The sequence below is a fragment of the Gilbertella persicaria genome (assembly GCF_025201335.1).
Source record: "Gilbertella persicaria strain CBS 190.32 chromosome Unknown B0P05scaffold_19, whole genome shotgun sequence".
Taxonomy (NCBI): Eukaryota; Fungi; Mucoromycota; class Mucoromycetes; order Mucorales; family Choanephoraceae; genus Gilbertella; species Gilbertella persicaria.
Window position 1 is genome coordinate 232605 of NW_026251980.1, and position 13263 is coordinate 245867.

General features: G+C 38.5%; 5 protein-coding genes across 5 annotated transcripts; 3 read left to right on the plus strand and 2 right to left on the minus strand.

Annotated features, from left to right (window-relative positions):
* Nucleotides 1-519: 519 nt before the first annotated feature.
* B0P05DRAFT_587056 (chitin synthase-domain-containing protein) lies at nucleotides 520-6415 on the plus strand (the record flags this gene model as incomplete). Its single annotated transcript, XM_051582557.1, has 4 exons — nucleotides 520-842; nucleotides 895-3240; nucleotides 3287-6267; nucleotides 6315-6415. The coding sequence occupies 4 exons, from the start codon at nucleotides 520-522 to the stop codon at nucleotides 6413-6415; spliced, it is 5751 nt and encodes a 1916-aa protein (XP_051435031.1).
* A 4-nt stretch (nucleotides 6416-6419) lies between these two features.
* B0P05DRAFT_87896 (uncharacterized protein) lies at nucleotides 6420-7443 on the plus strand. Its single transcript, XM_051583889.1, has one exon. It carries the CDS (start codon nucleotides 6525-6527, stop codon nucleotides 6960-6962), a length of 438 nt encoding a protein of 145 aa, XP_051435032.1. The 5' UTR covers nucleotides 6420-6524; the 3' UTR covers nucleotides 6963-7443.
* A 501-nt stretch (nucleotides 7444-7944) lies between these two features.
* On the plus strand, nucleotides 7945-9371 carry B0P05DRAFT_541300 (uncharacterized protein). Its single transcript, XM_051578158.1, has one exon. The coding sequence runs from the start codon at nucleotides 8027-8029 to the stop codon at nucleotides 9341-9343; it is 1317 nt and encodes a 438-aa protein (XP_051435033.1). The 5' UTR covers nucleotides 7945-8026; the 3' UTR covers nucleotides 9344-9371.
* A 210-nt stretch (nucleotides 9372-9581) lies between these two features.
* B0P05DRAFT_434947 (uncharacterized protein) lies at nucleotides 9582-9836 on the minus strand (the record flags this gene model as incomplete). The annotated part of the gene is made up of 1 exon (XM_051573705.1): nucleotides 9582-9836. A coding segment is annotated over one exon (255 nt), but the record flags the coding sequence as incomplete, so codon positions are not given.
* B0P05DRAFT_469872 (kinesin heavy chain) lies at nucleotides 9837-12685 on the minus strand (the record flags this gene model as incomplete). The annotated part of the gene is made up of 8 exons (XM_051574518.1): nucleotides 9837-10346; nucleotides 10395-10718; nucleotides 10763-11611; nucleotides 11658-12031; nucleotides 12082-12238; nucleotides 12297-12370; nucleotides 12425-12521; nucleotides 12566-12685. 8 exons carry the CDS (start codon nucleotides 12683-12685, stop codon nucleotides 9837-9839), a joined length of 2505 nt encoding a protein of 834 aa, XP_051435035.1.
* Between the last annotated feature and the right edge of the window lie 578 nt (nucleotides 12686-13263).

Here is a 13263-nt window from a genome sequence, read left to right on the forward strand (position 1 = left end):
AAAGCAAGTTACAGCTTATTCGTTTCATGAAAGTACATTGTTGAATGAAATTGAAAAGTGTCAGTATACTTCAAAGCTCGCTAGAACGCTTACAAGAACCATTGATACATGTATACATGAAATGATTATTTTTAGCAATGGACATTAGAGTAAAGAAAGATTCTCTTTTATTCTTTCTTATTGCCTCATCGCCAAACATACATCAATCGCAACTTGCATTTATACGCTTTGTTTTTATGAACAGTGTTATTATATAAAAAGGTCAATCAAACAGAGCAAGGAAAATTCCAATTTACAGCAAATATTGCTATATTTATTGCAACAGCACACATCTTTAATTTTGTAAAGAATTTCTTAAATATAACAAATTCAAGAAAAGAGAGAGAAATACCTACAACTTTAATTTTATATATATGCATAAATTCAAATCAAGACTACAATGACAACGTTCTCTAAAGAGAACACAATCAATTGTTATTTCTCTTTCTTTTTCTTTGTTTCTTAATCAATATTAGCTAAATGGATATATCAGATATTATTCAATTATCTGGTATCCAGAATGCAGATACAATAAGTGAAAATGCCATTTTACAATTGCTGCTTGATCGGTTTAAAAATGATCAGCCTTACACTCAGCTCGGAAATAGCAAAATAATAGTCGTCAATCCACTAAAACCGTTAGAGTTGCTGAATAATGCTACATTGGAAGCCTATGGACAACATGGATATAAAGATGCTTTGTCACATCGATATGGAACTCCAGAACCCCATGTATATGAAATGGCAACCAGAGTCTACCTCTTAACGAGACGTCGTCCAGAAAATCATGCTATTTTGCTAAGGTACGTTCATTTATATATGTGAAATACGAGTTTTAATAAACTTTAAAACTAGCGGAATGTCAGGATCAGGAAAATCAACTACGCACTATCATTTACTTAAAGAATTACTGTATCTTTCGACGCATACTCGAAAAGAAGAAAAGATCCAACAAGAGATTTTGGGAGTGCATACAATCTTAAGGTCCTTTGGTATAGCCGCATCTGCTCATAATGAAACGGCATCCTGTTTAGGTCAATTCCAAGTACTCCAATTCAATGAAAGAGGGAGAATCATAGGAAGTTCAGTCTCCATTTTTTTACTAGACAAGCATCGTATTTCACGCCCTGAATTGCAACAATACGATGCGTTTTATCAATTGGTCGCTGGCACCACACCTGATGAAAAACAAGCACTTCATATGACACATCAAAATTTTCATTATCTGAACCAACATCGAGACATGCAACAGGATGGCATCAATTTCGAAGAACTTAAATTAGCATTAGGTGTCTGTGGATTCAAGACAAAGACGATAGCTCAAATGTGTCAATTACTTGCTACTATTTTACATCTAGGCAACGTTCAGTTTGCCGATGGCAGTAAAACTCCTTCAAATGCAAACACTACATTGGTCTCAAACACGTCTATTGGAAACAATGGAAACAATGGCAAAGAATCCTGTCGTATTAAAAACAAGGACACATTGGTTCTTGTCGCTGCTGCACTAGGTATCGCAGTCGACCGATTAGAAACTGCCTTGACACATAAATTGAAGCTAGTTGATAATGAGTTTTGTACAGCCTTCATGACAAAGGAAGCTGCTATTCAACAACGTGATGCTTTGGCCCATACATTGTATACAGCTCTGGTTTTATGGATCACAAGCGTTTTGAATCAAAAAATGAATGCTGCTCTTGATGAAAGCAAAACAGTTCGAACAATAAGTATTCTAGATGTAACAGGATTTCATCTTTCTATCACCATGCAGCATCAAGCTAATTTCTATGACCTTTGTGCAAACTATATTTCGGAACAACTTCGTGCTTATATCTTTGATCGACAAATCAATACAAACACAGTAACCAATGCAGACTATGTTAAAGACGGTGTTTGGAGATATGCTGTTCCATCACAAATCAAGTCCATTAATCCGTCTCTGGAATTCTATCATGGCACAAACAAGAATCGTTTTGCGCTTATTCCTCTCCTTAACCAGGAATCAAAGCGGCTTGAGAAATACGCTACTGATGCTACTGACAAGCGCTTGCTTTCTACACTTTTCCAAAACAAAAACGAGAACCAAAGTAGTAGTGATTATATTGCTTTAATGGATCCTTCTGCTCCGTCATCTAGCTTTGTGATTCAACATTTTGATTGTCTGGTAGACATTCATTATTCTGTAGACGGTTTTTTAGAGTCCAATATCGATGCTATTTCACCTGATTTTATCGACTTGTTCAAGCATCATTGTACTAATGATTTCGTTCATGACTTGTTTGATACGAAAGCCTTGACGGGCTGGGTTACGGATACACATTCTCGTGATAAAGAAACAGTAACCAAAGCACAACTTCCTATCTGGCCTGGTTTCTTTAAATCGCTTGACACACAACATATATCACAAGAGCTCGAAAGAAATAAATCAAAACGAAAGAAAAAGATAACAAGTATCACAAGTAATACGCAAACAGTCATGGATCAATTGGTATATGGTATGGAGAGGCTTAAAAAGACATTGAATGGTTGCAAGCTTCTTGAAATCATTCATGTCTGCCCCAACAATATGCAGAAATCAGACTTTTTTGATTTGGACTTTGTTGGGCAACAGATCAAAGTACTTCAGGTTTCGGAAATGGCAACTCAGATTGCTCATTTGGACACTCTCTTAGACTATACGCCAAAACAGTTGGTTCTTCGTTATCAGTCGTTAATTCGTTTACCTAAATTTGATTTGGATGAACTATTTGAAGATGAGGATGAATATGAGCAGTCCTTGATAGCTAGAGATTGGATTGCACAATGGATCAAGCAAATGCAGTGGAATGATAAACAGATCAGGTTTGGTCAGTCGCGTGTTTGGCTTTCATTTGATCTTTGGCGAAACTTAGAGAACCAAGCTCGGTCAATGGAAAAGGAAACTCGATTGACTGAAAAACAAAAAGTGGCTCCTCCTTCTACAATTGATCTCGATCAAGAATTAAATGAAGAAGAATACATCGCTGCTCAAAGAGAAGCAGCCAGAATCAGGACAAACGAACGAGCCATGTTAAATGATCCTTGGTATACAAAAATACATGAAGATGATTTAATGTCAGATATGACACTTGAAGACAGTTATTCAGAAACAGCAACGCATACGGATCCTTATTATAGTAGAAGAAGCGATTGGGGATTGGATTCTATAAAACTGGCAGAAGGGTAAAAGAGACGAAGAAAATAGATAGAATATTCATTTGAGCTTTAGATTTGGACCTAATTTAGATATGAGTAAGATGATGGAAAACTATAGCGTACAAGCTGATGTGCAAGTTGAAGAAGTCAGTATCACTGGTATTCGTCGATGGTGGTCTCGTTTTGTTTTACTCATGACATGGTGGGCTCCTTCTTTTACCCTTAAGCATCTCGGAAAAATGTCGCGTCAAGATATCCAGATGGCTTGGCGAGAAAAAGTGACCTTATGTCTATTGATCTTTTTGTTTTCTGCTGCTATCATTTTCTTCATTGTGGGATTAAGTCCTGTTGTTTGTCCTGGCACAGACACGCTGTATACATCAGAGGACGTGTTCACTCATCAAGCTATGGATAACTTTTGGATCTCTGTTCGCGGAAAAGTATATGATGCTACTAGTTTTGTTTCCACAGATCATGGCACACCAGTTCATATGGGATCAAAACTGAATATGAATATCTTGGCTGGACATGATTTATCTTATACGTTTCCTCCGCCCTTATCTATTGCATGTACTGGTCTTGTATCTGATCCTGCTCTTTCTATTGTACCCAATGAAACGATTGCGCTTGGTCCCTTTATTCATGTATCAGGTCCTCAACAACTAGAAGCAGGCCTGGATAAACTCAAAGATCCTTACTGGCTCAACAAGTATTTTGGTTCAACCATGGCCTTGTATAGAAAAGGTGATATTGTGATTTCGATGAAGCAAATCAAAGATGATTTTGTAGGCTGGGGACGCTTGATTGCTACTATTGATGACCGAGTGTACGATATTACGGATTATATGAATACAGCACGTCGATACCCAGTGGATGTGCCTGGTGTACCTAACTATCACTTTTTGGACCCTTCTGTTGAGGCTTTGTTTACCAAGTTTGGAGGCAAAGACGTGACAGCCGAATGGAACAAATATAGTCGTGCCATGACGGAAGAAGTGCGCAGAAGAAACAAGGCTTGTCTTGACAATGTGTTTTATATTGGACGAGTGGATTATCGTGACACTTTGCGTTGTACTTTTGTCAATTACTTGTTACTGAGTTTTGCTATTGTCATGTCAGTTGTGATTTTAGTCAAGTTTTTAGCAGCATTGCAGTTTGGAAGTAGTCCAACTCCAGATGACCATGATCGATTTGTGATATGCCAAGTACCTTGTTATACAGAAGACGAAGACTCGCTGAGGAAGACAATTGACTCTTTAGCAGCCATGTCGTATGATGACAAGCACAAGCTACTGTTCTTAATTGCAGATGGTATGATTATCGGTAGTGGCAATGATAAGCCCACGCCACGTATCTTGCTTGATATTCTAGGCCATGACAAAGAAGATGACTCTGAGGCATTCATGTTTAAATCTATTGGTGAAGGCTCAAAGCAACTAAATTATGGCAAAGTCTATTCTGGCTTGTACGAATATGAAGGTCATGTTGTTCCTTATGTCGTGATTGTAAAAGTGGGCAAGTCAAGCGAAAAGAACAAACCTGGCAATCGAGGCAAACGAGACTCCCAAATTATCTGTATGAACTTTTTAAATAAGGTTCATTTCGATGCTGAGATGACTCCTCTTGAACTGGAAGTATACTATCATATCAAGCATGTTATTGGTATTGATCCTGGCCTCTATGAGTACATATTGATGGTAGATTCTGATACTGAAGTTTATTCTGACTCGCTGAACCGGCTGGTATCTTGTATGCTTCATGATAGTCGTATTATTGGATTATGCGGTGAGACTGAACTAGGTAATGAAGATCGCTCATGGATTACAATGATTCAAGTCTATGAGTACTATATTTCGCATCATCTTGTCAAGTCATTTGAGTCTCTGTTTGGATCTGTTACTTGTTTGCCTGGTTGTTTCTGCATGTATCGTATTCGAACAGCTACCAATCATCAGCCTTTGATTGTCTCTCATAGTGTCATTCAAGCTTATTCAGACAATCAAGTTGATACGTTGCACAAAAAGAACTTGTTACACTTGGGTGAAGATCGATATCTGACAACACTTATGATGAAGAACTTTCCCCAGTACAAAATGATATTTACGCCCTATGCTAAATGTAAGACAGTGGCTCCTGATAAATGGCGCGTTTTGCTTTCACAACGTAGACGTTGGATTAATTCAACCATTCATAACTTGCTGGAGCTTATTTTGTTACAAGAACTGTGTGGTTTTTGCTGTCTCTCGATGCGATTTGTTGTCTTGACAGACTTGATCGGTACAATTACCTTGCCTTCTTCTGTTATTTACTTGATGTATTTGATTTACGAGGTAATTTCAGGCTCTGGACCTGTGCCAACCATTGCCCTTGGTATGCTAGCTGGCGCATATGGTCTTCAATCCTTTATTTTCATTCTTAAACGACAATGGCAACATGTGGGATGGATGATTATTTACATTATTGCCATCCCTATTTTCAGTTTTTTTATTCCCTTGTATGCTTTCTGGCACTTTGATGACTTTTCTTGGGGTAATACACGTGTGGTAGTGGGTGATAAAAAGAAGCAAATCATCACAACAGACGACGAAAAGTTTGACGAGAGCATCATTCCGCTCAAGAAATGGTCTGTTTATGAACAAGAAATGTGGGAGACCAGAACCTTAAAATCTCATGTCACTCGATCAAGCTCTTCTGTATATTCGTATGATGATCTGCAAAGCACAAATGGATCTCGTAGATACAACTATTCTTATCAAAAGTATTACCCTCGAGAAGGCTCCTACGATGGTCGAACACTCATCAGTCACCCAAGTGCTATAACAAGCAATCCGCATTATACTAAATACCCCAACTTTGTAGACGACGAATCACTTGGGGTTTCTTTTGATTTATCGTCGGTCATGAGAAGTAGAACATCGTCAAGAAGTGAATTCAGAAAAGAAAGTGACACTCCAGAACAAAGAGTATTGGTGATACCCGAAAATGAGGATATTGAAAGAGAAATACGCAACATTCTAAGCAGTGAGAATTTAATGACATTAACAAAGAAACAAGGTATGTTCACAATAAAAATCACATTTAGATTCATTTTCGCTGCATAGTCCGGGATCAATTATCTACAAGATTTGGCGTAGATTTGACTATAAAGAAAGGGTTTATAAACGCAACAATTGAAAGATTGCTAGAGCAATACAACATTTAACTTTCTAATAAAGAATGCCGCAGTAGTGTTTGTATCACAATCAGTATGCCGCAGTAGTGTTTGTTTTGTATATAAGCTTTCCTTTGCTTTTTGTTGTTGTTGTCATTCAATGCCTCTTCAAACGTATATCATTTACCCCACACATGAATTCAATCGTCCAACTCCACCATCAAAAATAGCCCTTCATGGCTTAGATCTCTTAAGTGCTCCTATACAAATCCATCATCATCGTTTTTATCGCTCACCACCCTGTCCTACTACTGGCGTTATCGATGCATTGAAATCTTCTCTTGCTAAAGCACTTGAGTTATATCCACCTCTCACAGGCAAGATCATAACCGATGAACAGGGCCAACAATGTATCGATATGGATCCTCGTCATAGGATGGGCACACCTTTTATAGTGGACACTAAAGACATTCCTTACACAAGGGATTCGGAAAATTTGTCGCCCAGAACTGATGTCATCTTACCCCCTTCCTCCAGCATATTAGCCGTCAAAGTGACTTTGGTAAATACAAAAGCTGTTAAACACAACTCATTTTGAATCGATAGTTTTTTTGTGGAACCATAGCTATTGCTTCTTCAATCAATCATCAAGTAGCTGATCTACGTGGCTTTCTTGACTTTCTTGAACTTTGGGCTCAACTTAATCGAGAAGGAACTGTTGATTTTACACGAATCCCAGATGATTGGTCTCGCACTCCTGCTCGATTTTTTCCTAGTCCAAGCAAAGACTTCGTTCCTCCTCCATTTAAAGTACTGTCTAATTCAGCAACTGAACCACCTGCGTTTTTACTTGCACCCTCTGAAATTACTTATTGGACATTGACCAAAGACGCAATGCATCAGTTAAAAAGCGACTTTTCTCCATCAAATACATGGATTTCTTCAGGCGATGCACTTACAGCTCTTCTTTCGGGTGCTGTAACACGCGCTCGTGATAACGCTAATGTGACAAGACTAGAAGGAAGATCGGACGTAGAGTCGCAAACAGAGCAAATAGTTATGGCTGCTGACGGCCGAGAAAGAGCACCTCAAGGAAACATGGTTGGTAAATACTTTGGCAACTTCAATACGCTTTGGAGTGCTATTGTGCCTCGTTCCGATTTAATGTCTACTAGTCGAGAATCAGCTTCGCGCGTGGCTCTTGCTATCCGTAACACACTGAACCTTCAACTATCACCTGAAGCGATTGCAAACAAGATTGCATTTTTTGAATCTCTTCAAGGTAATCAGGGCTGTGTCACTTGGTCATCTGATGTTATAGTAACAAACTGGTGTCGATTTGATCTGCAAGGTCCAAAGTTGGATATTGGCTGGGGAAAACCTTTTGCTTCTACTTCTGGTGGCGGCACTGCTTTCCCGCCTGGATATGCTATTATTTCACAAGACAGAGGTACTGAAGTGATCACCATGATGTTAACCATAGAGAAAGAAGGTCTTGATCACTTGACATCTGATGTTTTACTTAACAAGTATGCAACCTTTGAATGTTAATAGAATGCTATGTTGTCAATTAGCCAATCAAATACGCTGCATAAACTTAATTTCCATAGTATAAAAAAAGTCACCTTGTCTTTTTTCTTTTTTTCTTTTTTTCCCACAAACATGTCGTCTGCTTTTATCCATACGAATTCTCATAACCTGCTTCATACAAGCAATACGATCAATGAGGAAGAAGAGGAGCAAGAGTTTCAGCAAGCAGGTAATGGTCTAGCCAATGACTTGAGAAACTGCTCTATTTCATCCACTGGCAGCATTGATATTCATGGACAACCTGTCAACTCCAATATCTTGGTGGCTCTTTTAGACAGGCCAGGAGAAATGAAAGGACTTGCTCTACACAACAGCCAATTCTATGAAGCATTGGAGCACTATATTACTGAAACACAAGGATCTCAGACATGGCAAAAATTTCAAGACATTGTTTATAAACCACGCGAGAAGATGTCAGACCGTGTTTGGATGCATCAGATCAGTCAATACTTGGCATACAATCCTGTGTTTCTAACCAAGTTTAAAGAAATTGTAGGCTATGAAGAACACGAAGATTATCCATCACCACCCAGCTCCTATACTCTTCCACCACACAGACCGTCTACATCCAAAAGTACGGGTTCAATCAGCAGTGGCAGTGGCCGTCGAAGAAGTCGAAGACTATCCAATATAAGTCTGAGTGATGCTCTGGATGAAGATGATATGATTCTAGAGGAAGCACCTCGCGTACCAGAAGGCATGTTTACGAATGAAGATCAATTTTATCATCAACAACAGCAACCCAATGATGGAAGAAGACGCCGAGCTTCTTATCACTCTATTCAATCTGAACCTCATCCAACTTTTGTTGATAAGTTTGATGAAGTAAATTTCGAAGTGGCTCAAGAAGACGAAAGTGATCATTTAGCTGATCTTCTCGATGACGATGATGACGATGACGAGCAAGACCAGGATGATGATAAAAATGACACAAATGATGTAAGAAATAGAGCTAAAGATATTGGTGCCGGATATTCAACACCGACAGGCAAAGGTCGTCAATTCAACGATATGGACTTGCTCAAATTAAGAGATCATCCTGATATTCAGGCCAATTTACCTCAAACACATCCTCAGTTTTTTCTTAAAGCCAAACAGCTCTTGTCGATTGCACCTTCATCGCGCCGCTTTTCAGACACGATTCGTCGTAACTCGATCCTGGAAGACGCCATGCCGGAGAGTCCGGTTACGGAATTGGAAGAGTTACGCTTTCAGACCTGCATGGAGGATGATGAAAAAGAAGAAACGAACCTCTTGGAACATGTCATCTGTTCTACACGACGACAGCAACCAGATGATGGTGCTTGGCTAAGCGGTGTATTGGAAGCCTTGTCTGGCTGGCCAGAATTGATTGAACGTTTACATGAAATTATTCAAGCATCTTGTTGAAAAATATATATATATTTTAATATAAATCCCTTCTTTTGCTATGTAAGCAAAAGCATGAAATTATTCTTGTTTGGTATATATAACTTATTGTCAATTACATAAAAGGAGGGGGATAGAGTATATATTGTGTATATATGGATGTTTATCTTGAGCCCATAAAGCCGGGAATCCAAGAGTTACGCTTATCACGCTTTTCAGTAGGTGAAGTGGGAGCATTGTCAACATTTTCTACAACAGCACCGCCACCACGGAGAGGTTTAGCTACACGACCAAAGTTCAATGCCATGGATGATTGAGACTTTTGAGAACGAGCTTGTTCAAGTCGTTCACGAACAGCTTGAAGTTGAGCTTCAAACTTTTGGTTTTGACTAATCAATTTCTCTTGAGCGTCTTGAAGAAGGGACTCAAGGCTTTGGATACGTTCATTACGAGCAATAAGCTTACGTTCAGCAAGGGCAACTTCTTTTTTAAGAGAAGAGTTTTGTTCCACAAGCTAGAAAATAAAGTTAGATGGTATACACACATATACACACACATGGCTGTTGTGATTTACCTGCTTTTGAACATTGGTCAATTGCTCCAAATTGCGCTCCAAGAAGGCCATCTTCTTTTGTTGGGCCTTGTTGTTACTTGCTCTCAAGACATTGTTGTATTGCTCACGAGTTTCATCTAGAGACATTTCAAGTTCAACCACCTTTTCACAGCGGGTCTGAAGATCACGCATCAAGACCTTCTTCATGGTCTCAAAGTCAGCCAATTCCTTAGCCATGCTCTTGCGCATACGTTCCAATTCCTTTTCACGCTCAGATAAATCGCTGTTTTGAGCTTGAACAGGTTGTTCTGCAAGGGCACTTTGGAGCTTATCATTAGCATCCTTAAGGTCTGACAAAGAAGCCGTGAGTTTATGGAGATTCTCGTTCTTTTGAGCGATTTCTTGCTTAAGATCTTCAATCTCCTTTTGTTGTAGTTCTTTTTTGGATGCAAATTGTGCTTCTAATTTACTCTATCATAAAAGGCATAAACATAATCATCATTGTACATCTAAGTTTACCTTGAGAGTAGAAATGGTTTCTTCCATGTCTGCGTTCTTTTGAGCAGCTGCTTCTTCTTCAGCAATTGTCTTGTCTAATAATTCTTCATATTCTTGTTCAAGGTTACTGAATTTAGCATCAAGTTCGATCTTTTTCTTTTCAAGAGACTCTTTTTCTTCATTAAGATCAGTGATCGTCTTGGTGTGTTGATCCAACAAAATCTTGGATTCAGCCAAATCACGGCGAAGAGCAACCAATTCTTCCAAGCTAAAAGAACCATGACCTTCAGATTCGATCTTGTGAAGAGAATCACGGATTTGACGCTCTTTTTCGTTGATTTCACCCTAACAGAAACATTAGATAAACAAAGCAGCATCATTCTACTTACAGAAGGATCCAGTTTGAACATGATCTGGGCCAATTTCTGTGCCTTCTTTTTTTCCTTTTCACTATCAGAACTATCCTTGTGAGCAAGGCGTACTTCAGACAAGTTCTTTTTGAGTTCTTCCAACTCGGCAATCAACTCTTGATTGGCTTCTTTAAGAGAGTCCACATTAATGGCATTCTCTTTACTTTCATAAGAAATCTTTTGCAGCTGCAATCTGAGTTCACTCAACTCGGATGTCATCTGTTGATTCTCTTTTGTGACAATAGCTTCTTGTTCTTTGTAGTATCCTACTTCTTCTTTCAGGGACTCCAAAAGCTTTTCACGGTTAGCGAGTTCTGTTTCCTTTTCGGCGATTTGATCCATCAATTCATTTTCACGCTTCAAGAGTTCTTCACGCTCGTCTTTTTCAAGCACAACAGAAGGCGTTGTGGGACGAGAGACATCTTCAGTTACAGTAGAAGCCCTAAAGTTGGATGCAGGAGGTAATGCAGAAAACTCACCCTTGGTGATCTTATCCATCGTGACCCATCTGTCTTCAGGCAGTGTTTTACCACCACGCCAGACAGTCACTTCACCTTCAAGAGCAGCAATGTAGGTCTGGAAAGTGATGGTTTCTGACTTGACTTTCTTGAGCAGAGCCTTCAGTTCGGCAGGAGATAGATCAGAATTGACTTTAGCCTTGTTCTTGATGGTCTTGGCTCTCATACCAAATCGAAGCGTAGAGATTGTTTCAGCTTCATTGTAAGAAGAAGGCGAACAGTTAATGATGAGTGTTGTACGTGAGTTACCACCAAGTGATTCTTGCAAGATACGTGTCAGTTTAGAATCACGGTAAGGGATGTGGCTTGACTATAGACAAGATAAATGATGTGCAAACAATGCATGTACTCTTTACCTTTCCGTCTGTTAAAGCATTGATGACCATACCAAGAGCAGTGAGGGATTTATTGATCTTTTTGGCTTCTTCTAATGTTTGACCAGAAGCACCTGTCTTGCCTACTTTTTCTGAACCAGCCAAATCTACTAAATAGAGTTTACCACTCTTTGCAGCACCTGTATCTAGATTCTTTTGTGTGATTGTGATGACCACAATAGAATGCGATCGAGAACTCTCAGCGTTCATTTGTGTATAAGCAACTACACGGTTACTACTGCCATTTTTCATGGCTGTATAGACTTCGTCGGAATTAGCAACATAGATTTCACACAAGTCCTTGACATAGACACCCCGTGCCTTATCTTCATGAATAGCCAAATTATCAGCAGATGCTATCAAGGGGGGTTATGTTAGTCACTAAAACAACTGTTTTAGTACTTACGGTTAAATAAATCTCTCACTTTTTCCATATAGATTTCCATATAAGATACTTTGACAGTGAATTCAAGATTACTCGGTGCATCATTGATACTTGTAAAAATTTGTTCAATAATACGAGGAATGATACCCTTTGTGTTTTCATCATCAATATCAGCACCCTATTATCATATAGGTGAGAAAATTCAGGGGGTGAATAAGGATCAATTTTTTTTTTACCATCATAGTAAATGTTTTACCGGAACCGGTTTGACCATACGCGAAGACCGTTCCGTTATAACCTGCAGTGACATCTATATATCACAAGGACTTGAGTAAAGCGTGTCATATTTGTCTTATGTATATACCATCAACAATGCTTTTTATAGAGTATTCAAATACATCTTTTTGTGGAGTGTTCATTCCAAACACTTTATCAAATGAAAAGCTGCTTGTTGCTTCACCCTAGACAAGAGTTAGGTTACCAAGTAACAAGTAGGTCATCTTACCTTCAACTGGACATTGGCCCCTTCATCATCTATTTCAATAATAGGAACACCGCCTTCTCTGTTCTCAAGTGAGTTTTGTGGACGGAAACGACACACAACTTTAATGTTGTTTCCAGACATTATAAATAAAAAGAAATACTATACAAGACGATATATATATATATATAAAGGGAAAGATATACAAGGAAGAAGAAAAAAAGAGAAAGAAAATAAAGGGGAAAGAAAACAACACAGATATACACAGTGCTTACGCATCAATTGGCGGATTTTAACAAAATCAAATGGCGAAAAAAAAAGCAGATCAAAACTATTCTGTGTAAGATCAAGAAATCGTTCTACTATTCAACAAGACCTATCGTATTTAAACAAACACATAAAGCAGTTATTTTATTTTAAAAAAAAAGGGGGGGGGAACTGTTCATTTCAATAAAATTATAATCATGACCAAAAGTAACACTTTCTATCACTTCACTTAACCCAAACATTCAACTGGACTTAAAAGTCTAGCAGTGTATACAGTCTGAAACTCAAATAGTACATAAAAACAACCATTTTTTTTGGTCATCCGAGTAAGTTATCTTATTCTAGGAACACAAACATAGAGTGAGATCCCTCTCTTCTTATCTTTTGGATCCACTTCATCTTCTGTATCTTACTCTCCTCAACTCATTTATCAAAAAAGAGTATGACAAGTTATA

Excerpts from the sequence above, each read along its gene's own strand:
- B0P05DRAFT_541300 (XM_051578158.1), top strand. The coding sequence starts at position 8,027 with ATGTCGTCTGCTTTTATCCATACGAATTCTCATAACCTGCTTCATACA.
- B0P05DRAFT_87896 (XM_051583889.1), top strand. The coding sequence starts at position 6,525 with ATGCCTCTTCAAACGTATATCATTTACCCCACACATGAATTCAATCGT.